The sequence below is a fragment of the Corvus hawaiiensis genome, chromosome 3 (assembly GCF_020740725.1).
Source record: "Corvus hawaiiensis isolate bCorHaw1 chromosome 3, bCorHaw1.pri.cur, whole genome shotgun sequence".
Classification (NCBI taxonomy): domain Eukaryota; kingdom Metazoa; phylum Chordata; class Aves; order Passeriformes; family Corvidae; genus Corvus; species Corvus hawaiiensis.
Genome location: NC_063215.1, coordinates 73639677 through 73665052, shown reverse-complemented (window position 1 = coordinate 73665052; position 25376 = coordinate 73639677). Strand labels below are relative to the sequence as shown.

The window sequence follows — 25376 nt, the reverse complement described above, 5'->3', positions numbered from 1 at the left end:
GCCACAAAATAATCTGTGGAGAATTATAAAGATAAAAATATGACTTTAAGAAAGAAAAATAATTTACACTACTACTTTCTGGCCTTTTTTAAACTTCAGTTTATTTATTTAAAATATGAGCTGTACATTACAAAAGAAACCAATAAATAAGCACCTAAACAACTGCTTAATGTTTTATATCCGGATGTGCACTCCAGACCAAAGCCTGTTTTATTGTGATGTTACATTCTTGTCTTACCTCTTGAATTATAGAAGCCAGTTTTATCTTTGCATGCTGATTATTTGAAGGCAGCTGGGTAAGACAGAGTTGATGACAACAAGCCCAGAGGTTTAATTCCACACACCTTGCAGTTCCACATAGAACACTGACATACTCAATTAGGTTTACAGTGCATATTTAACTCTTACTTCTAAAGTAGTTTATGGTGTGCTGGGTGAAGAACTGGCTGAAGGGTGGGCAGAGCTCAAAGGGCTGCAGTGAAAGAGGCCTCATCTGGCTAATGACCCATCAGCAGTAAAGTTCCTCAGGGCTCAGTTCTAGAGCCAGTTCTGCTCAATGGATTTATCAATGATCTGCACGTAGGAACTGAATGCACCATTAGCAAGTTTGCCAAAGACACCAAACTGGGAGGTGCTGTTGACTCTGCTGAGGGTCAGGCAGCTTTGCAGAGGGAACTAGACTGAAACATTGGGCAGTGATTAACAAGATGTAATGCTGGATCCTGCTCCTAGGATGGAGTAATGCTGGGCACAAGTATAAATTGAGAGACGAGTGGCTGGTAAGCAGCCCTGCAGAAAAGGACCAGCAGGTTCAATGTGAGTCTGCTGCGAGTGCCAACAGCCAAGAGGGAAAACTGCATCTGGGGTGCATCAAACACAGCAACACCAGCTGGGCAAGAGGTGATTATCCTGCTGTACTCAGCATTTGTGCAGCCCCACCTTGAGTGCTGTGTGCAGTTTTGGGCCTCACAGTTTAAAAAGGATGTGAAGGTCCCTGAAGGCATCCAGATGAGGGCAACAAAGCCAGTGAAATGGTTGGAAGGAACGTCCTATAAAGAGCAGTTAAGGACTTCAGGTTTGTCTAGTTTGGAGAGGACAAAGCTGAGGGGCAACTTCATTGCTCCCTACAGGTTCCTGAGGAGGGGAAGTGGAGAAGGTGGTGCAGGAGACAGATCTCCTGTCCCATCCACTGATAGGATGTGTGGGAATGGCTCCAAGCTGCATCAGGTGAGGGCATTTATTTTGAAAAGGAGGTGAAATACAGGAATTGGCTTCCTAGAGAGGTGGTTGATGCCCCAAGCCTGTCAGTGTTTAGAAGACGCATTTGGACAATGCTCTTAACGACTTGCTTTGACTTTTGGTCTGCCCTGAAGTGGTCAGGCAGTGGCACTGGATGATCATCGTAGGGCATTTCCATCTCAGTTATAATAAAATAGACTAATTCAGTCACTCTTACCATGCTAACTACATGGTAATAATAATAATGCCACTTATGATTGAGGAAGCAGATTCCAGCGGTTTTCTGAAAGCTGCAAAATGTGAATAAATACTACCTTCCCTGTTTTTCAGGTGGTGGGTAATGAAACAGAATACTGAAAAGGAAATCTTTCTAGAGTCATATCAACAGAAGCAAAGCAATGCAGCAGCAATGCACTCAGAAGGACAGTGTCTGCACAGCTCTTGCACTGCTTGGGATGTGCTCAAGCTGAATGAGCGTCCCAGAGTACAGCAAATACTCCAGTCCCCACATCTGGGGAACATGCAACACAACACAAGAAAGAGGAACTGCTGCAAGTATTAGTGTGGTATTTCACTGTCAATTTACATGCTTCATGTGAGGGGCATTATTTGGGACAGGACTGGTTTGAGGCCAACAGTGGACACCTTCTGGGAAAGAGAGGATCACTTCCCAAAAGTCACAAACAGGTGACAGACATTGCATTTCATTTTTTAAGGTTTTAGAAACAAACAAACAGAAAACTAGGAGCAAAGCCCTCCTGTACCTGCCACTGACAGACTAAGCTAGGCAGCCCTTCACCAAAATGGGCATGTAGCAGCACAACTTGTTTAACGAGATATTTTAGATATTAAGGACTCATTTTGTTTTACTAGGCAAGCTCACCAAATTTTGACATGCAAAACCGATCTAATCTTAGTGAAATCACTCCACTCTGCATCCTCATTTAGAAGAATTTAAATAATGAAGCAGAATTTCTTTTATATTTTACATCTCATTTGTTCAAATATTTTTTCCTTCACTGATAAAAATTTCAGTGAAAGCTCTTCCTTTCCCAAAGTCTGTTAAAAAAGTCAGGTTTATTAATGTCCATGTTTCTTGTTAATATGTTTCAGAAACATATTCACATCTTACCAAGAGAGCAGTGATGCATCTCATATTTCTATAAAAATATTAAGACTTAAAACAAAGAATAATTTCACAAATGCTTCCATTTACTAAAACAGTAGTTTTGGCTGCAAAGCATTTTGATGGGAAAATTTTAGAAATATCTAATGGGGTATTTTTGTCAGCGCACACATGTAAGAGGAAAAAGACAGAAGGCTTTTTTATATAAAGAAATGTGCATGTGCTCAGTTCTACAGAAAAGCTTACAGGGACAAATTAAAAATACTTTTAAAGTGCCTTATGGGATTTATGAAACTGCCTATGGTAGCCACACAACTGAGTTAGCTATCTGCTTTGGCACGTAATGGGACTGAGACAATGAATCTGCAAGAGATTCTCTAAATCTTGTTAAGAGCACAACTGCAATCCTTCAAGCTCAAATGCCTTTGTAAGCCCAAGCAAGATCCTGAGCTATACAGGTGTCTCATGAGGTACTTAGAGACAAGCTCTCCTGATCCTTCTATATAGCCATTTACTAAATGTAAAACCTTTCCTAAGGTTTTTCTAAAACCTTGAAATGTACATGACAAGGATCTCTTGGATCTCTGGATTTTAATACCTTGCAGTCACCAGCAGCTTGCTTGTATCAGGTCACTAACAGCAAAATATAACACACTTTGGAATGGACTTCATTTTCTTCTCTCCACCACTCCAGTGAGGAGGCTGTTCCCAAATTTCACCATCCCAGAACTACGTACCCCTGTGTAAACAGCAGCTAAAGGCCACCAGCTCTCAATGGACCAGAACTGGGAAGGCTAAAGGTCCAGCTGACAGGAAAATTGGACTCTCATCTTACAGCAGGCACCAGTACTAAACCTGCAGCAACAATAAATGCCAGCTCTTCCTCAAGCACAGCAAGTCAATCTGTACATCAGTACTCAGGAGGAGTTTGGAACAAAAGCTTACAGCAGCTCTAGGCATTGTGTTTTCTGAACTCACTGGATGCCATTTTAAAGCAGTCTTTCAAAATGCTACAGGCTAGAGATGACAAAGTCACAAATTCGCATCAAACAGTAACAAACTCCGCACAGGAGATAGGGAAGACGTTCAGAACCTCCTTGGCAGCCATGGATAACATAAGGCATTAGCGGCTACTCATGGATCCACGAACAGAACTTAATACACTGTGCAGGTCTGAGGCTCATGATGGTTTGTTTCACACTCAAAAAAATCTCATGTGCATTTTCATTCATGGGCACGATACAGATCATTCTTTAATCCCTCTGCTGTTCTGCATCCTTACATTAACATCAAGAGACATTATTCTCTTTAATTTTAATTCAATCACATGAATTATGAAACAGTACATGGAGAATCTCTTCTCACCTTCTCTTGTCCTATTTCTGAGGTGCTTAGTAGCTCAAGCAAGCCTTTACAAATACCTATTGTGTTAAAAAGATACAATGTAGAAATTGCTAATCTTCTATTTTAGCATGGTAACACCTCCACCTTTAAAACCCTTAGTGAAGAAACTTTCTAATTCATTTCTATTGGAGTTTGTATAGTGCACCAAAAAGTTTGCAAGAGAGTATCCCTAATAAAGTTTTAGGAGGGAAAAGGAAGATGGGAATACACATATTGTTACTTTGTTCCATTGCTGCATGACTTACACAATACAGTACAGTGAATAACACTTGTAATAGTACTGTGAGAACCTGAAATTCAGACCTGGATCCTGCACAAAAAAAAATGTTCTGTTTAAACACTACCTTGTGTTTAATACTATAAAAATATATGGGCAGGACAGGTTTAAAATGAAGTTTTGATTCAACTGCTTGCCACCCACTTTAAACAAACATTAACATTACTAATGTCTGATTAAGTGCAAACTATTTGATGACAGTTCACATTATTTTATCTAGACAGATGCCAGTTGAGCTGACTAATTATATTAGTCACAAGACCCCCCCCCAACTTTTCACTGAGGTTGGAATATTCCTTTAATGTTTTGAGAATATTACCCTACAATGTGTAAGTTGCTGTTTATTACCTTTCTCTACTTTTTATGCAGACAGGTATTTCCTGTGAATGCATTGTAACTAAAACCACCATAACTTCACCCCGTAATAATTGGCACATGGAAAAGAAACTGAGAATCTTCTGAAATCCATCTAGTGAAGTGTGTAGCATACATATATAAATAACAGCAATTTCAATTTCAGCCTGTATTTCTAGCCTCTAAGCTGACAAAAATAATTGCTCCCTGCCAAAGGGAACTGATCCAGCAGACCTGAAGTTTTTAACATGTCATTTTTGAAACCTGAGGGAAGAGAGGTTATCCTCAAAAATATTCAAAGAACTAAATAAGAAATATAAGCAACTAGCATGCAGTGTAAAAGAAAGGAAGAGGCATTATGGCCACTGAAATGTCTTCCAAGATGCGCAAGTCAAAAATGCTGAGACACCGTGACAGGTGGAATGGGTAAGGTTGCAGTCGTAGGATGTGCCCCTAGAACAGTCCTATAACAAGGACAGACTTGTGTAAAGAACTGATTCTTTGCAAGGTGGTTGGCACCATCAGAGTTCAATTTCTTAGATGTATCCAATAGAAAAAAGCAATCAGCAAGGATCCTCACATCATTCGCCCAAAGATTTGGCCATTTCTTCAGGACACAAGCACAGAAACAATGGCCATATTGTAACGAAGGGAAAACACCTGTGTCATTTGATGAGCTAATATTTTTAATAAATAAATCTTCAGTAGCAGATTTAAAAAATGATAAGATCAGTCCCCAATCTCAAAAAACCCCCCAAAAACCAAAAAATCAAAAACAGGAAAAAAAATCCCTGAGCAATGACCAAGCTGCTAATCTGGAACTTCTGCTATTTTCTCTCTGTTTCTAAAGGAAAGTAATGAAAAGGTTTGTGTGATGTCACAGTATTGAACATTAGCAAGATAGTTCAGATGAATTTTTTACTGCACATATTAACTTAAAGAAACAGCACTTTTCTAATAGCAGTGATAAACTCAAATAGCTTAAAAATAATTAAACCTAGTACAAAGTCTTGAAATCAGAGATGTCTTTTTCTTTTTCATAAATCAGCTAGAACAGCAAATGGCTAATATCTGTGTTGCACTGAACAGCCAGCTGTTTCACAGTACACAAGTGATAATAAAGGAGAAAGACTTGTTTTACTGACTGAGACTTACATGTATTGGTGAAGCAGGATCAGGCTGAACACTCTAAAAACAAAATAGAAAAAAAGATGCTTGCTTGAAAGATTTTGTCTTCATAGAAGTTAGAAGATAGTTCAGCAATGGGCTATGATCTTGAGTCCTACCTTGAGGAGAGAATACTGGCAGCTGGCCATTACGAGACAGAACAATAGAACCCAAATGTCTTTACAGAAGCCTTGGTTCAGAGTCAGGAATCCAAGAAGTGAAACAAGAACTACTAGAAGGACAGCAAATACATTCTCCTTTATATCTTCTGTCCTATGTGAATAAAAGTGTTGGAGAAGTACAAATATTTATAGAGTCATTAGAACAAGGCAGGTGCATTTGTAGTTGGTATGAACTGTCAGTGCTGCACCTATCAGAATTTACTGCATTTCCGTGTTCAACGGTATTTCATCCCCATGCCAAAAACCATATCCAAAATGATAGCTAAAATATATAGGAAAAAAAGTCATATGCACTGAAATCTAATATCTCTTCCCATCTCACCTCCCAGTTAGAATTCCACAATGGAGATGATTTGAAGGTAGAAAAGTGCATGCTTATTAAAGCACAAACAAACAAAATAAAAAAAACCCAACACATGAACAACTACAAATAAAATCAAATACCCAAGCACTTTTAAATAAGGAAATAAGGCATTCCATTAATGAAAAATATAAACATCTGACAGCAACGAATTGGATTGAAGACCAAATTTGTCATCTGATGTTTTATTTGTTTTATCTGTTCTGTTAGAATGTGGAAGCTGAGATAAAAAAAAACGTTAGTGTTCAGGCTGTAACAAAAGAGCTTATCAGCAGAAAAGATTTCCATGCAATTGAAACACCACTGATAAGTAAATATCTGCTCTGGACTTAAAGCTCCCTGACATGTAGCCTGATCTCTGCAGCAGGTTAAACTGCCATCTGAAATTTCTGCTGTGGAGACCATGTTAACATATATGGCCCAGCACCATCACCAGAAGTAGAGACAATAAACTTGAACTGGAACAGAGGCAGCAGCTGAAAAATCTCCACCTGGATACCATTCTAGAAATTATTTTCTTTTCTTAGAGATTGGAATACCTGGGACCCTTCCACTTCTGATTTTCTCATCAGAAATCATTGGGTCTATAACATCTGTGAATCAAATTACAGACTAGTCTACAAGCCTGGTACTCACATGAATCAAAGTCTCTACTTGAAGACAAAGGGTAGCAAGAACCACTGAAACTAAGCCTGAACTTCAACTTAAAGCAAAAACACATCTATCTACTCAACCCGAATGTAAGACACTTATACAGTTCTCACTTTTTCTTTCTCTAGTGGTCAGCATTGCTTTAGGGACATGTGGAGCCACCCACTGTAACACTACATAGAGCAGCTTTAAAAAAAAAAAGCTTACCTGTCCAACAATGCCAACAAGGTAAGACGATCATACCAGACTTTAATCCACTTGCCAGGGAATATAACAAATCTGTAAAACTGCCTGTTCAGCTTCCGTTGCGCTGAGGAACATGAAGAATCCTCAGGGTCCTGGCTGGGCTGCTATAAAAACAAACCACAAATACACAAAACTCTCGCACACTCACATACAGCTGCCAGCAAAACAGGTGCTGAAAAGGCCAAATTTACAGGAAGTATCAGGTCTTTGGGGTTTTTTTGGTTTTTTTTGGTTTTTTTTTTTTTGCTTAAAGGAGTAGTGGCAGCATGTTAGCAAATTTATTTTCTTAATTTTAAACAGAAACAAAAATATCACACCAGCTTAATTATTGCAGATGGACAGAAACTATATTAATTGTGGAGCTCAACAGTGATGATATGCTTAGAAATTAATACTAAATATTCATTTAAAAAGTAATTATTTTTTAGTCCAGATCCAGTATTTGTCTAAAGTTTCTTTTTGAAGATTTTCCCATGTATCAGGCTAATTACAGCACAACACAAAAACATGACAGGACAAAACCTTGTTTTTAAATTAAAAAAAAAATTTAAAAGTAGGCCTTAAGGCCTAGAGGTGTGACTTATCAACTTTTCTTCCAGAACACAGCTTTATTTATCTTTCCTGAGATGCTTTGAATACCACATCAGATGTGCCTCAAGAACAGCAAGAGGAGGAAAAAAATTGCAAAGAAGCACAAATAGCATAAACAGCACTAATTAAAGAGTCTCTAATCTTACTATCATAATCATAAATCCATCCTTTTGAATTTTGGATATTTCCTTAAGAAATATTTTGCTTTTGCCAGATTCTAAGGCCTTTTCTAACTTCTCTACAACTCTCCTGCAACTATCTACAGACCATTAGCCAAGCCTGCAAAGCTAAACAACAGAAGAAAAACACCTCTGCAAAGCAGTGATTTCTTTCCAAGGTATACCATTACTGATGTTACAGAGGGGGGGAAATTACTTATTTTTCTTTCAAGAAGATGAATTTGAGATTTTGAAATCACTGCGAAGTCCAGTGGTTTTCAACCTCCTCCTAGGCAGCCTTTTCCCCACCCCCTCTTAAAGATAAATAATTAACAAATATACTTATTATGGAACTCTAAGCAATGTCTACATTAGAGCTATTTATGTTAGATAAACTTTCCTAGTCAGGGAAGGGGATTTCTGTGTGAAGTAATTGATCATCAAATTAGAACTGTTAGCAAACCACAGTTTTTTAAACAACCTGTCCACCTGCACAAAGGAACTGTTAAATTTTCTCTCAGAATATTGGAATAATTTCTAATCTTCGCTTTCCAGGAAAAGGAATTTTACACACAGTTTACACATGACAATGTATTCCTGTGCATCAGCTGGGAAACAACTCGCTGATATCCTCAGTCTGCTGGCAAACGTGAGGTGAAACAGGCTAACATAAACTCTGGAGAAAGAAATTCAAGTTTAGGCATTTTATCTCATGCCTCCAATTGACTAAAAGTGTTCAGCCATGCCAGGTCAGGGAGCTCAACTGCTAGCAGTGCAGGACAATCCCTCATGTTTCTGAGCATTGAGACATGCAAGGGGATGCTGGGCTATTTGGCATTCTTTCCTTTATTAACAGTTCCGAGTGATTTAAAAACCATGAGACCAACTGCATTCCTTTCACTACACTGACTTTGAAACCTGAAAGCAGTTTATGTAGTCCAAATTTTAATACTTTTATTACTACTTTAAAAAGCAACTTAAACATGTGGTTGGGGCATTTTTGAAGAAAAAAACATGTTTTAAAATATTACAGTTGCTAATACTGGCAGAGTTTTGTTTCTCTTGGGTCCTATTACCCAACAGAAAGTAAAGCGAAACTCAGTCCACTGCAGCCATTAACTTCACACATCTAATGTAGATTGCCCACTATAACTAGACAAAAAAATCAAAACAGTGGCAGAGAGTTCACTTAAAACACCCAAGGACTTGATCGTTGAGTCCCCAGAACAGCCCAACACATCTTAGCTGAGTGTATAAGTGAACATTTTGGCTCCTGAGGAACTGTAACCTTTGGATGAAATCTTCTGCGTGAAGCCTGTAGTGCTTGGGTGGGAGTCAGATTTTTGATTGGGGAATGGATTCCAAGCTGGATTTGGGAAACTTTCTGACTAGCCCTGAGCAAGTCACTCAAGTCTAGCTGTTTCTCCTATCAAAAGAGGGCTTATAAAAATTCACTTCATAAGTTTATATGGTGTTAGAGACAGCCTGAAGCCCTAGCTTCATCAAAATCAATGGTAACACTTTTCCTGACTTATGTAGGCTCAGAATTTCATGTTTAAGAAAAAAAATTCAGAAATCGGGAAGTTCTGAAAATACTGCCTAGCCTGGCTACAAACTTGCTATGTGACCTTGAGGAGAGCAGTCTTCCCAAAAGAGAAAGAAGAAATGACAATTGTTCTCTAATTTGCAGGCAGTTTACAAGACTATAAATATCTGGAAAACATCCAAGCCTTTGGATGGAAGACACTGTCCAAATATAAAAGACAGTATTTGGGACAATTTACTGATTTTTAATTTAAAATAGTTCCTTTATACAAGTTGCTTTTAGCTTTATGTTCCTGAGGGAAATCTAAGACGAAAGGCAATTAACTGTCATTTTAATGTTATTCACAAATATCAAACTAGAATTTGCCACAGCAGACAGAAAGCCAAAGGTATTACAAAAGGAATTGTAAAAACTGATTATAGCCCTAAGTCGCAGACCCCAAACACTGTAAAATTCATGTCCACATAACACCACACAAACTGAAGACTGAGGGCCTTTTTCTTTTACTAGCTGCAATGAGGAGGTGGCTTCAACATTCCACAGCAAACATTCACAGGTCTGGTTGCCCAATTCAGAAAAGTGAAACCAGACATGAGGTTTTATGACAGCAATGAATCTGGAATAAACACTTCATGCTATTAAAATCTGGTGGTGTCTCTAAAATCCTAACAGCTGTGTCCTCTTCCAAATGAAATACGATTGAAGACAGAAGATGAACTTTTTCAGTGATGGAGTCTTTAAATACTCCCCTAGGACACTACTCAGTGTCAGTAGAAAACAGCTGAGTTGCATCCATCAACATAAAACACATCTTCTCCCACATGAGCAATACCAGGAAAAGCAGTATAGCAAAATCAACAAAATTGTCTCAGGAACAAGCCTGCAGCTTTTGTTTATTGAGCAGTCCATCAAGATGCTAGAAACTCAGATATTACAATGTACCCGTGGGTTTTCTGAAAGGGTCCTTCTGGCCACCATCAGTAGGAGCTGCTGCTGAAGCGCACTCGCTGCTTGATCCCCAGAAGATGGTTCTTGGCTCTCTGAAGTGGTAGTACTAGAGGAGCTGAACTGTATTTCACTGTGCACAGAGGACAGAAAGGAAAGAGATTGTTTTAAGCAGAAATATTTTCCTAATATGTGTGAAACATTACAGGAGAAAGCCTGTAATTACACTACTGTTTGGCTCACAGGACTTGGGAACCTTCCACCTTCATATCTGAAGTATAGCACAGACTCACAAAGCAGTTAACACCCAAATTCAGATACACTTGATTTACTACATCCACCACAGAGAAACAAATACTTCTGTATCACAGCTTTTCTCATCCTGAGATGAACACCCTCAAGGAATCACACTTCAGAAGTGCCTTTTTCTGTCCACTGACAATTCAAGTGTAGAGAGGCACATCTACAGAGCAAAACTGCAAAGTAGATACTGCAGAGATCCTGAAATAGCTTCCAACAAGCTCACTTAGGTACCAAGCTGGTCTGGTTTCACCTGCAGTAAATTCGGTGAGTTCTGATTCACCCTGCTGAGAATTCAGCCCACAAGAACTTCCTTCTGCCCTAGCAAAACAACAATACATGAACTAATTCACATAAGGCTAGCTCAGATACCCTCCGTACTGAGTGTAAACTCACCCTGGGAAGGCCCTGAGCAAGATACTATTTACTGCTTTTCCTCGCATTTACTGCTTTGTGTTGAAGCTACAGCATCTAAACACTTGCAAAAATCCCCACTTAGAGCAGCAGAGCCTGTTGGGTTGCAGCAATGGTGTTACCATGACATGACTGACTGGGTTTCAGAGAGAACTTTATTGAAATGAAGTAATTGTTACTTGGGGAAGAGATTTATTTTGAATACTTCTTTCTAATTCTTTTCCAAATGAGATTCATATACCAGGTGCTCTGCTCCAAATTCACTGGCCCACTGCCTCTGGATACCTGCCTTGGGCTCTTACTACTTTTGTATCTACATGAGGTGAAAGCACCTAAGTGCTCATGCTCATGCAAGGTAGTCAATATCTGTTGCTCTTATTTTGCATAAAGACAAGCAGGAAGAAACTAGAGCAATCTGCCTACAGTCAGCCAGGAAACCTATGGCAGTGCAAAGATTAAAATCCTCCTCTTGCATACCCTACACTTGCCCCAGAGGCACCTTATTAATTTTAGTTAACTCAACTTGCCTCGCCTTTGGTTGCCAATTCCCAAAGGCTGCCATGTAACCCTTGTTAAAGCATTAAAATTGTGGCTGTCCTGCACGTAACTGGCTGTTAACTTCAGCTGCAGTGGTTAGCACTGTTCTGGAACACAGTTCAATGTCTGGATTACTTAAAAGAAGGGCTGAAGTGTCACACCAACAGGTTGAAATGCACACACTCTCTCCTCCCCTCCAGGATTTGCTACCTCTGCCTGGACCAACAGGACCACGATCAGCCTCAGGATGTCACCAGATGAGCCATCCTGTCTCTGGTTTCTGAGCCAGGTAGTTTATGTTTTCAAAGCCTTGATTGCTATCAGGCTTGAATTCCAGACCTGGTATTCACCATCTGCCACTCCAGCAGAACTCTCAGCTGAGCAGAAATGAGAGCACCCCGTGCTCCTGACCCTAATGGCTTCCTCTGCACTCCACACTCCTCGTGCTACAGACAGCAGCATGATTTGCTCCAGAGAGTCAGGACAGCTGTCATGTTTCCTTTGGACGGTACTAGCAAATGAGAACACGGCCCAACACAACCCACTTGACGTCCCAGCCACAAGACAGCTCTCTGTAAGAATCATCTCCTTTGTCAGCAGTTATTAAAAAAACAGTACAGAAGGGATGGGCACTCATCCAAGATCCTGGATCACAACCAGAAGATTTAAGCAGGAAGAAAGTGGAGGAAGCCTTGAGGAATGTCTCCCAGGAGTAAGATTCCCACAGATATGGACTACAGAACAACCTTGTCCAGTCAGAAGGAAGGCAAGGGATTTTTTGTTTGTTTCCTCAGGATGAGCTGTCCCATTCCTTGTCATTGTGGGTGCAACTCTGAGTCTCCTTGTTCACAGCAGGAAAAAGGCAAATGTAGCCCAGGCTATGCAGGAACATTAGCCTGGGAATTCCTGCCCAAAAGGTGACTCAACAAAACAGCAGGGGAATAGAACAGTGGTTGCTCATGCCTTCCTAAATGAAGAGTCAATCTTCACTACATTTCTGCATCTTTAGTTGTCTTTCTACAAAAGGCAAAAGTATTTTGAGATCAGACCACATCTTTTATCCCACATTCACCAAAAATGGAAATGGCAGAAGGACAGATGGATGGAGCGGAGTACCAGGGGAGTCTATCCGTTCTCAGAAATCAAAAATCTTTTACTAATAAGACTTCTTCCAAGAATCAACTTAGGAAATCAAATCATCTCCCACCAGACTTGAAGTTAACCAAAAAGCCAAGAGCGCCCATAGTCTGTTCTGTGTTTACAGACAAAATTCACAGCTCCGCCTATCAGCAAGTGGTAGAGGAGACCACAAGCAGCCAGGACACTGACTGTGGGAAAGAGTTGGAAACTTTATAAGCCTGAAAAGGCAATTAGAGCAGAGAGGATGGGAAGGCAGAGCTAGCAAAGCAACAGTTCCAAAATCAGAGTTGGTCATCTGGCAGTCATCAGCCTCATCTCTCGGTATCTTCTTATTGTCTCCTCATCTTCCATTTCCTTCAGCTCCTGTTTGTTGTTTTTGTCTTCCTTATCCCTATTTTCCACACAACCTCCTTCTGACATTCACTTGCTACCCCCAATGACGAATTGCTTGCACAGCTACTTAGAAACCGTACATCTCATCTGATGACATTGCTATCACACTGACAGCAAACACCAGTAAGAAATGCGATGATGGTGTTTGTGTTTTTGTAAGCCTATAAACTAGATTCTATAAATTTATTACCATATATAAATAGGAGCAAACACTCTCTAATCATAAAATCATTATAACAGAGCTGATCGCAATATAACATGGAATCTTGCTAAATAGAAAATCTGTTCATTTGCAGAATCAAATTAATATTATCAAGATCTATCACAGTAAACTGCACTGCTAATGTAAGCAAAGGTATAATTGAACTAAATTTCGAATAATAAATTATTAACTAAAAATGTCTTTGATAAACATACAACCCACGCAGATCAAATTCAAAAGCTACATAGCACCCTCTACTGACAACTGGGTATAAAACCAGGAATTTTTTTCTGGCTCATAATCCCGTTTTGTAAGAACACTCGGTAAGCATAAGGTAGCAGAGCAATAATACATCACATAGAATGTTTTAGTATAACCACATAGTGCCGGAAAAATCGTCTTTCTCCCTCTCTGTTTAGCCTGTTGCTTCACACCACTGACAACTTGGCCCAAGCCATTCAAATATAACCCAGCCTAAGTCATCCCCTTTGTTAGGACTAGCTAGCCTTGGATCTGAACCCCTCTCAAAGCAAGCTCATTATACAGGCACACCACAAAGAATTCCCTGTTAATAAAGCTGATTTGCAGGTTTTGGCTACATTTCATTTTAACCTGCATCAGGGAATCTTGTAGCCATCACAACAGTTGCAATAATGAAGCGCCTTCCTCTTGGTCCTCACATGTTTAAAACCAGAAAGATTTCACTAGACTGCCTAAGACAGCTGTCTGGGTCACTATAGAGCTTACAGTATGTAATAAATATCAATAGCAATAACAAATAATAGAGCTGAAAGATATTTAGGTGATGGTAAGCAACTACGGCTGTGAGGAGCCAGAGGGCAGCTCAGAGCTGGAAATGTCTCCTCCTGCATGTCCAACAAGCAATTGCTTCTGGGGTACTGGTCTGAGGTGCATCCAAAAGCACTTGCTGAACTGAGACCTGAGCAATGTGGTTGCACAAGACCCAGCCAATGCTGACAACACAGCAGGAACTCGAAACACCCATACCTTTGTGGTCTTTCAAAATAGTCAGTTTGCGGCTGAAATGTAGCTATCCAAATGGATGACGCTCATTAGGTCTCCACTAGAAAGCTGCCAGCACCAATCTGACCAGAGTATTGCACAGTTCCAGACTGACACTAAAGCCACTAGCTGTGGATATTGCTTCTTTCAAGAAAATGATGATTTACAGTTCCCAAATAACCAAACAACAAGATTTACACTAAAAAGCAACTCAGAGCACGTAAGAAGATTGAATAATGCCAGTGATAGCTGCATTAGGAGTGGGTGATTATGTGACAAATTCAATCACAGGAAACAAAGAAAAAAACTCAAAGAGGAAGGACTCTTCACTTTTTTGGTAAGACCATTAGCAGCTTCATAAAGAGTAAAATTAATTCAGAATGTGCATCTTAACTTTCTTCAGTGTTTACATCTGATAGCAGCTCAAGGTAAAGATGAAATCTCTCTTAAATCTTGTTCATATTTTGCTAGTTGTACAAATATGAATTTATACACATTTTACTATAGGATTTGGGGACAATTTTTAGCATTTGTTTTAACTAGTAAAAATAACACAGCTAACAACAATAAGGCAGAATATCTAACTTTACAGAATGTGAAAGCTGGATGTAGTGATACACTGACATAATAGGCAGGAAAGATAACAGATCACTGCTGAAGTGTTGCAATAGACTACAAAACAAGCAGTGGTACATATTAAGTCAGCTACTTCAGATGGACAGAAAGGCCTTGTAAAGCACGTTCCCAAAGGCACTGTGGTCAATATGAAGGTAGGAAGTGACGAATGCTTTCTTACTCAAATGTTAAGAATGGGATTCATTCAGTACACTCTTACTTCCCAGTATTCAGATACTTTTATTTTGCTAGTAAGCATGTAAACTGCTAATTTGAAAGCCTATTACATTTCAAAGCAAAGATAAATGTGCTAAAAACTTTAAAAATAAACAGTATGTGTTACCTAATAAACTAGAGTATGCATTTTGAGAAGATGCAGCCTTATTGGAATTAATGCATTATTAGCATCCACAGTTGCGTTATCTCCAAAATACTTAAAAACATTCCTTTTAGCTCTTCTTACGGAAGGGCAGGGGATGGAACAGAAGCCAGTCCCAACACCTGAAGGCCTCCATAAACTCCTACTCCTGAGCAGGATTTTGCTGCCATCATGCGGCAGCATGGTTCCCGCTCACCTCTGAGTCTCATTCTGTTGAAAACACTCGTGTCCTGCCCAGTGTTCAGTGAAAGAAGGGCTAGAAACTCCTACACAAATAAAGGAAAGGATTTTAACTGGCCAAGCTTAACACAGGGGTTTCCTCCTGCCCCTTGGAAACCATCAGGAAAATGCTACTGAGTTTGTAAAGAGTACTTTTCAGAAAAATCCATGGCTTCATTACCATTCTCAGAGCAGACACACCGCTCATTTCTGTGTTCAAGCAGCACTATGCCCGGGGGAGCAGCTCATCTGAAATCACTGAATGCCAAAGAGGACTCTATAATATTTTTCACATCCATTTCAAAACATGCTCAGCTGCAGAGCTGCACAACCTGACAAGCAGCATTAAGAAATCTTTAAGATCCAGCAGCTTATTACAAGACAGTGGGGGGATTGTGTGATTTGGGTCACCTTGCTGAGAAATACAAAGATGTTTTAGTGACACACTTTTTGTCATTCTAAAACAGCCTTTTGAAACACTAAAAAAAAATATCTACTCTTAAGTTTACTCTTTCCTATGAGGAATAACCTCAAGGTTTCAGGGAATTTTTCCACCAGTGAACGTACTAAAGTATTAGTGGATTTATGATAGAGACATATAGTACCACTAAGGCATTCAGATAGACTTTCTTATTGTATAACACTCGAGCAGCTTATTCTGGGATGAGAATGTAAATCAAATAAGTTAGCTCATTGATCTGACATTCTCTCTTTTGCCAAGGGCCAAAACCACCAGCACTCTGCAGCCGTACTGACAGGTACCTTAAATTATTTTTTTAGTACTTGTTAGCCACTAGTTTGCTGCAAATACTTTTTTAAACTTTTGGCCCTGATGATTCCCAAAAAAAATTATTCTCAAACAAAAAATCTAAGCAATTTTTCTTTAATTGAGGTCTTTATCTGTACTGCAAAACATTTTAGATTTTAGCTATAACATAGCTTTTTAGAAGCCTGTTTTCAGTGTCAGAGCCTCATCTAAAAATAGTGAGGAGTTCAGAGGATCAACTGCTCAGACAGAACATGCAAAGTGCAATATGAATGCATGATTGCACTGGTATGGTTGAATCACATATAGTAATGAAACATACATGGATATAATTTTATCCTACATAAAGTGATATTATTTTAATAACTTTACAGGTAAATTAAAAGATACATGACCAAGAAAGCAGGATAAGGCTCAAACTGGAATAATTATTTTTTTAAAGGTATAGAGCAAGTTGGATTTTATATATAATTGATTCCAAATGAAAGCCCAAGTGTCACACAGCAAGGAGAATCTGCACCTAAAATAAAGGTGCTTTTTGATAAGAGCTGGGCAATTCTTCTCTCTGTACTGGTTTTAGTTCAGGTAGAGTTAATTTTCTTCATAGTACCTGGTATTGAGCTATGTTTTGCATTTGTGTTGGAAATGGTGTTGATAACACAGGGATGTTTTAGCTATTTCTGGGCAGCCCTTAACACACAACCAAGGGCATTTTCTGCTTCTCACAGCACCCCATCAGTGAGGATGTTGGGGGTGCACAAGCAGCTGGGAAGAGACAAAGCCAGGACAGCTGACCCCAACTGACCAGGGGGACATTCCCTACAATATGGCACTCGGCATATAAACCTAGGTGAAGAAGGAGGAAAGGAGGATGTTCAGAGTGATGGTGTTTGTCTTCCCAAGTCACCAAGACTCAGGGCAAGCAGGTGTTCTGCCACCTCAAGGAAAGACAGGCTCCATCACATGTCATGGTGACTCACTTCGGAACAGGTTCAAATGGTCTTTTTGTACTAACTTTTAACATCATCCATGAGCTGGGAATAGACTTTATACTTTTGTCTTGTCAAAGCCTGTCACAAAGCAATTTACAGCTAGAGGTGAACTTGGCAGAGTAATGGGAGCATCAAATTTAGATGCAATTAGCTCAGCAGGGAACCCAATCCACTGGGACTGCTGGCAAGAGGTGTTGCTGGCAAGCCAACAGACAAAAGTAGAGTCAGGGTAATTACACTGACAATAATTGGGAACTTGATTAGCTACCTGCCAATGTTTAAATAATTTACCAAACTCGGTGACAAGAATCACCCACCAAAGTGGGGATTAAGATGGAAAAGGAATTATCTAGTTTTGGTGATCATTACAACAAAAACCTCCTCAAGATTTAACTTGGCTAGGTCATCAAATATTTTTAAAGCTGGACTGCTAGGCAAGTGAGAGCCAATTTGGCAACAGACAAGTACAGAGACAATCTGAAGAAATTCTAATTCTCAGTAACCTTTAATAGAATTAATGGATAATTTTGGAAATTATTAATAAGAAAGTGTTTATACTACATTTAAGAAGCTCTGAAAATTTCCCAGGACAAGGACAGCAGGTACAGGTAATATTAGGACAACTACTATAGTTGAAAGAGCCAACAATAAAACTAAAAACCAAAACCAAACAAAGACAAAAAATAGAAACTGATAGAATATATATTAACATTCATAAACTGGAGAATATTCCAAAGATCATCTCACAACACTGCAGAATCAAAAAGAGGTGGTGGACCACTGATATTTGACAAGGCAAAGTCTAATTCCCTTTAACAGTATTGCTTGCAAAGTCAAGGAGTCTCCAAAGGAAGAAATCACAGACCCCTTCAGATTCAGACATCTGCTTTCCCTGGCACATTGTAATCCATTGTTGTTCATCTAGCCCTTCCTAAGCAAAGAAAAAGCAGGAAGCACACAAAAACAAAGAACAAAAATAAAACCATAACACACCCTCTCTTCTGTGACAGAGTGACATTGTTAAGATTTTGAATTATTTGTGAGAAATTAATTTCAGACGCTATGCCAAGAAGATAAAATGTTTATGGGCCATAGGAACTACTACTACTTTAATTTCAGTTCCTAAGAATCTGATGTGAAATGCTTAAGCCTGCAAACTGAGAAGACAATAGTAGGACTCAATACACAGAAATGGCAAGTTATAATTTGAAGATCATTAAACACTAGTTGTCTGCCTCAAGGCTTTCTTTAATAACTTTTCTTTGAGTAATATTTAGACACCTTCTTCAGTTTTACATAACAGTGTTAAGAGGTAGTTACCTATGGCCAATTTATAAGGCAATTACCTTACTCTTGACAAACCAGCCAGAGTTCATACCCTCTCCAGTCAAAATTCCTTCCCCTTTCACAACTGGAACGTTACCCAGAAGCATCACCAGCTCCTAGACACCAGCGACGTGTCTGCTGCCTCTCCCAACAACACCTACAAAGCAAGAGGCCTCTTGCCATCCTCTATCCTGAGTCAATTCTCCTCATAAAGAAGCACATCAGGGCACGTTCCATTCAAATCCACATGGTTACTCCACTTGCTCAACTCAGGTTTGACGTTTTCCCCTTAGGAGCAGCTTAATCTTAACAGTATAAAGCAAGCATGATTGGTGAAAAGTGCTTTAAGAGCTCATACACATCTACTGCAAACCTTTGCAATGTTCTCTATGCTTATCCTAAATTCTGGAATCTGTGCTCCATGAGACCAAAAACCTACCCTATGAAAGGAGGATGCCACCTCTTTTGGCTAGGCATTAATTTTCTCCTGCATCTCTTGACTCGTAAAATCTAATTTGGATGGCTCATTAATGAATTTAGACACCAGGTCTAAAGTTATTGGTTGTTTCTGCACCATTTCAATTGCTCATGAAGCTGTACTGTCAAAATCATTGTCTTCTCCTAAGTTAACTTTTTTATGGGCTGGTAGATAAGTCAAGTTCATCGCAGAGGTGCTTTCTGTGTCTCTTTTTTAATATCCGTCCATAACAGCAGCATCTCCCGTTGGTATGGGCTACTCTTATGATGAAGATCTCCACCAGAGAGGGCCCACCCTCAAGAGAGTAATTTTTGTAAAGGACCCTTTAAAGACAGACACACAAAAGAGACTAAGTGAAGCACTTGCTGATTACACCTTGTGCTTTATTTTATCCTATTTGCCTTTTTCATCAGTAATAACCTTTCCTTCACTGATCATTTGGTTTATCTTTAGCAAAAAAGGAAGTAACCTGACACAACTGATGAGCAAGCCTGCAGGTGGGGACAGGGGAAAGTGGGGGGGGGGGGGAGGGAAAGATGCTTCATTCCTGAACTGTCCTTAAAGCAGGTTTGCTCCTCTATTTTCTATATGCTGTAAGTGCTCTGTATTGTCTAAATACAAGACTACTTGAAGATAAACATCTGAAGAAAAAACAAAAAACCCTTTCTTCCCATGCTACCCTTCAACCTACTCACAGATGGTAGAAACTGCCCATTGAACAAACAGCTCTCACTAATCTCTCTGGCCTAGACATTACAAACTGCCCCCGCAAAAACCAGCTTAAGCATACTTCATGCTTCCTTGTCCCCCTTTCTTATTTTTCATATTAACTTCTGTCAGTTTCCTTCATCCTTCATGCTCTCTTTTTGCAAAACCTCGTGTTCTGGCTTCCCACTGACTCCCACAAAGAAACAGGCCTGGGAACCCACTCCTCTTTGCTGATTTGTTCTGTTCCCTGGTCTGAACTGTCATTATACTCCGAGATTTACAGCAAAGGTGCTGGTCTTAAGAAACTACATGCACATAAACACCTGCAAAGGATAGCTGAAGATGCTTTTGTTGACAGGGTTGAGCAGACCCCTTAAAAATAAACCTCATCTCTTATGGTCTGCAAACCATAACTAAAAAACAGCACATAGCATAGGAAGACAGATGTCACATAAGCATCTAGCAAAGGCAGATTCAGCATGACTTCTTACATGAGAAGGAAGATTGTCCTTCCTTTGATTAAAAACAAATTAATTGCTAAAAGTCAGGGGACAGAAAACTATTTCTGAATTGAGGACAGATTCAAGTTCATAGTTATAGGAAGGGGGAGCAGAAGAGTGTTCTGTCCAAGGTGAAACAAAGAGAGTTATAAAGAGAAGAATTATTATTATTATTTATTATAATATTTATAATATTATTATAAATAATAATATTATTATTAATAATATTATTATCAAGAAATAAATAGAACCAAACTAAAATGTTTGATTTTTTTAGGTCAAAACTGAACTCTACCAGGATGGGGGTTTATTTTGCTAAAGACAGACAGAACATTTCTACTACTCAATTTTTTTCTTTTTTTTTGACTCTTTTCCCACTGACAGATAAAAGCATTATTCTCATGTCATTGATATTAGCATTCTATCTAAAATGCTAACACTGTTTTTAACATGGTCCCAAGTTTTTCAAAAGTCTCCACTGAAAGCCAAACACTTGCAGAACAATATTCAAAAAAGATCATTCTCACTCCATTACTCAACTTCTCCAAATGCTGTAAAACAGTATGAAAAACAAAATTATTTCATAAAAATACTTATGAATAGATAAAATTATTTTTACAGATATGCAAACCGCACATCACATGAAAGAGTGTGGAAACCACAGTAATAAATATGGGATTTGTATGGATCACTCCAAAAAGAACTTTTGAAAAAAGAAAATTGTTTGGATGACTCATCAGAGCAGCAACTTATCATTAGAGATTTAATGCAAGGTGAAAGGCTCTGCTGCTAGAATCCACAGGTCAGTGACTGATACTGACACAGCACTAAAAATTTTCAAAGAATGCAACAGGTATGGGAAGAAAACAAGACAAGGTTGAGAGAGCAGTCCCACTTTGTTTTATTTACAATTTGATTTGTAATACCTACACTTGACTTTGGCTATTCCCAGAAAGTAGTTAAAGCCAAGTGGATAGTTCTGATTTTCATTTTCACTTTTTCTTTCCAATGTTCTTATAAAGCTGTCACTGTTTCAGTAGAAAGCAAAAAAAAATTTCATGCTTTGACTTCTCTAGAAAAGGTTAGCACATTTACGCACCAGTACTCCCCTTCACATGCATCTTTCACAGCTACAGTTTCACAGTTTCTAGCAATGCAAACTTTTAACGTTTCTAAAAATAAGGGCTTACTTACTGAGCATTTGACATACAATCACAATTTGATAGCTGATGTCTAAAACTTCCTTCCTTCTGACAGCCAGCTTTTAAATAGCAGGATCTAATTTCCCCTTTAGAAAATAGAGGAAAAAAACATCAGTTCAGTGATGTAATCATTTGTTTACACAAAAAATTTATAAAATACACAATTTAGGTCAGGCATGTTGATAAATAAATATTTCTCAGTCTGTGCATTAGGCTCATTTTGGATTTCAGAAAGCAAATTAACATTTGAAGAACTGAAAAGTTGAGACAAATCAAAACACAGAAGTTACAGTGAAAATTTAATAGGCATGTAAATTAAATGCAAAGAGCATTGATTAATATAAGTTCACTGTAAAATGAAATCAGATTTTCCTCTTTCCATTCACAAAGGTGAGGTCAGGGGATACAAAGCAATAAAAAGTTCTGCTAGAAGTGTACCACAGCTCCTCCCTGTTTACAGAGGCAGCACAAAGCCCAGGGTGGCTGCTGGCTGACCCAGAGGCCACGTCACCTGCCCCACTGGCAGCTGCTGCCCTTCTGCCCACAGCACAGCAGCAGCTGCAGGCTGCTAGCAGGGCCAGGAGGAACCAGAAAACCAGAGAATCTCCAGCATCACAGACCCAGTACCATGAGCACTCATTCCATGCTGGTTTTGAAGGCAGCTTTAAAGGAAATAGGGCTTTTGGGACAGCTGCCTTTCAGAGGTATGAGCCAGTACCCCACAGGGCACTACACAGGGCTCAAACCCATCCTACAGCTTCAGACTCTAAGAATAGCTTCAGAACAGTGGCATGCAAAGTATATGCATGGGGCAAGACTAGGTCACTCATTAATTTCCTTAAAAGGGGTAGCAGATCACAACTCCAAATGAGAGCAACCATCATGGTAACAAGAGGTCAGTCTGAGCCAGCTGAAGAACAAAACTGTAAAACAGAGTCATGTTTTGCCCAGCCAGGTCAGTGCAAAACTTTTAGTCATGCAGAAAATACCAGGGGTTCTTCTGATGGGACAGAAGTTGTCTTCTGGCCTAGCCAGCATGTTTTGAGAATGATGTTTGGAAGATAATCTTTAGGCACTGTGTAAGGCTCAGGTCTGTGATGGTCACTGGTGGATTTGGAAAACTCTATTTATTGCACATCTGACTTTAAATCACTAAGCCCTTTTCTTTCACATACACAGAAAAACACGCAACCAGTAACAAAGAGAGATATCCTTCCAGGACATCTGAAGTGTTTAGCAATTTCCTCATGTATTGCGATTATCCCAGCTAGATAAACTCACCATTTTCATCTATGAACACGTGCATTGCATCCACGGAGAGCTCATCTTGCACAGACACCTCAGGTCCACTTATTACTTGCAAGACAGAACTGTCTTGCTGAGAAGTTACCCGGTAGATTATCTGTCTTTGCCTGCTGCCCTGGTAACTTGACACAAAAATGTTTCAAAACTACTATGAGGAACTTTTTTCTTGTTCTCAATAAAACAAAAAGAAAGAGAGGTTAATTAAAAGTTTATGTCATTTCTACTCAGTGAAACAAAACAGCTTACATCATATCTTTGAAGTACAAAATTGTAAAGTAAACTGGCCTTACAGTGCTGCAAATTTGGCAGACTCTGGTAGCACCGGACTAGTACTAGCACGATCTTGGCTTTGTACATCTGATCTTTCCTGTTTAGGAAGTTGCTCACAGTGCTTTTCTGTTCCCACCATTTCTTCTTTTCTCTCCGTCATCTGGCTATCTGGAAAACAGGGCAGTGAAGTGGAGCCACTCTCCACAGATGACTTTGAAGAGTTTCATTCATTAACTACTGAACAAGAGCATCTAAAAATGAAAACCTAAAACACTGCAGTATTTGCTAGTTTTATGTACACTACCATTACTTAAAACAATACAACCACAAATCTGGATGAGGAGGTATACTAATTCTTGTGAATGGGCTGTTTCAAGAACACACTGTGAAGCAGAGGACAAACGAGAGAATTTCTGCTTTGCTTCTCCTATTGTTTCACAGGGAAGCAATCTGTTCCTAATCTAGAATGGTAAGAGGCTACTTCCCTGGGGACTGTAATTTGTTGCCAAGCTGTGTATGCTGGCAGTGGAAAAGCAGAAGCACTGGCCCATTCCCCTTTCACAAATGGGAAAGCAGCACCTTCAAAGGAAATAGAGCTCTTGTACAGGAAAGCAGATAGCTGCCTAATCCCTCTTCCTCACTGGCCACACACCTGGTGCAGGACAAAGGGCAAACTGGCAAAACAATTTCACAGCAGATTATCCTATGCTTGTAAAATACACAACTATAGATTTAAAAATACACATGAAGTATTTGTCCAGTTTCTACTACTTTGAGTACCAATTATATTTATATTACCTCTCTATACATGCATGTCATTTATTTATATATATATGTGTGTGTGTGTACAACATATTCATGGTGAATAGTAAAACATTTTTCAACTGTGCTTTGTTTATAAACAAAAAAAATTTTCTGTTAGAGTTTTACAGTGCAACTAAGACAGTGATTTCATCAGCACCCTTTGCAGTGGTGTAATTAAATGCTTTAAACAAAAAAAAGACTTCTTGTAATACCTGCTGTTTAAACACCTTAGATCAAGGAAAAAAACCACAGAAATTTTGCCCCACTGAAAATTCCATATCTTAAGCCATATTTCTCACCAATACAATTACCATCCTAACCTGAAAGAATCACCAGTCAAGAAACAGTGGTGTCATATCTGAGTTGGTCTAAGGATAAAACAAAATGAAGGTGTCTAAAGAGATGTTTTATCTTTTATAAGGTCAACTAATAAAACTGGAAAACATAAACAAGCTTTTGCATATGCAGACCTTTCAGATCATCTGTCTTGTTTTCCTCCAACTGTATCAGCTGATCTACCAACACATTACTTCTACAAACAAACCTACCTTCATGAGCTAAAACATCTCCACATCAATTCTAATTCACAGGACAAAGCCCTCTCACACCCTAAAGCCTGTGCTATAAATACAATGAAATGAGCACAAGTTTGGTGTAGGGAAATACTTTGTATCTGTTGTGCGTGGAAGCAAAATTCAGTAGGTCGTTCAGATCTATTTTATTTCCTTTTGGGGAAAAAAAAAGCAGGAGAACAGACAACATTTTTTTCCTTTCTTAGTTAAATCTTTAAACTCCAGTTTAAGCAGAAACTGTGTCATAACTGAAGCATCCCCTTAATGATGTAACCATACCTGTGGGTGGTGATGGAGCCACAGATACCTAATCAAAATGACCTTCCTAAAGGCTTGGGCTGTTCAGGCTGTAAGAATAATTGATAGAGATCAGAAACTATGGTTTAAATAACCTAATTGGTCCCATAGTGCCCCAAACTAGCTTTAGGGCTGGAACAATTAAAAAGATTTTTTAAATTTGATTATCTAGTGGTTTCAGAAAATGCTTCTCTCTTTTCTATTCCAAACCACAAGCCTTGCAGACTTCTTTTTCCTGCTGTGGTAAAGAGTCATAATAACAAAAACCTAAACGTACTGCTTCTTACAAGTTTTACGTGCCAATCAGACAACACCACGGTGATGAGTACTTCCAGCACTGGAAAGGTGGGCCATGATGGCTTCATGACTGGTTTTCAAGACTATTACTCGTCTTCTTCCAGGTGACTTACACCTTCAGTATTTAAATGAAGATAGAGGTGTCTAGACTAGGAGTGTTCTGCCAGAGTATGCAATCAGCTCTACGTCACCAAATGCTCCCTGCGTGGAAATTGTGCTGGCAAAGCTCAAATACCAGGAAAAACCTTTTCCAAGTGCAAGAGCAGACTAAAAAGGACAACATGGCAGTGTACTTGCACTTTTCCCTGTGCCATTTACCCTTATCCACAGCTCCACACGTGTCCAGCGCATACATGGCTGGGCTCACAGTAATATCAAGATCAGACCAAG

At 39.2% G+C, this 25376-nt stretch overlaps 1 protein-coding gene across 3 annotated transcripts in view; it reads right to left on the bottom strand.

Moving 5' to 3' along the window:
* Positions 1-25376, bottom strand: part of PCNX2 (pecanex 2) — a 150659-nt gene that overhangs the window by 105380 nt on the left and 19903 nt on the right. For all 3 annotated transcript variants that reach the window (XM_048299884.1, XM_048299887.1, XM_048299885.1), the window contains 7 exons: positions 23037-23184; positions 22723-22868; positions 21434-21527; positions 10245-10380; positions 6969-7111; positions 5687-5840; positions 5556-5588 (listed from right to left, as the gene is read on the bottom strand). In XM_048299884.1, coding sequence (XP_048155841.1) covers positions 5556-5588; positions 5687-5840; positions 6969-7111; positions 10245-10380; positions 21434-21527; positions 22723-22868; positions 23037-23184 — 854 coding nt within the window. The remainder of the gene's footprint in view (positions 1-5555; positions 5589-5686; positions 5841-6968; positions 7112-10244; positions 10381-21433; positions 21528-22722; positions 22869-23036; positions 23185-25376) is intronic.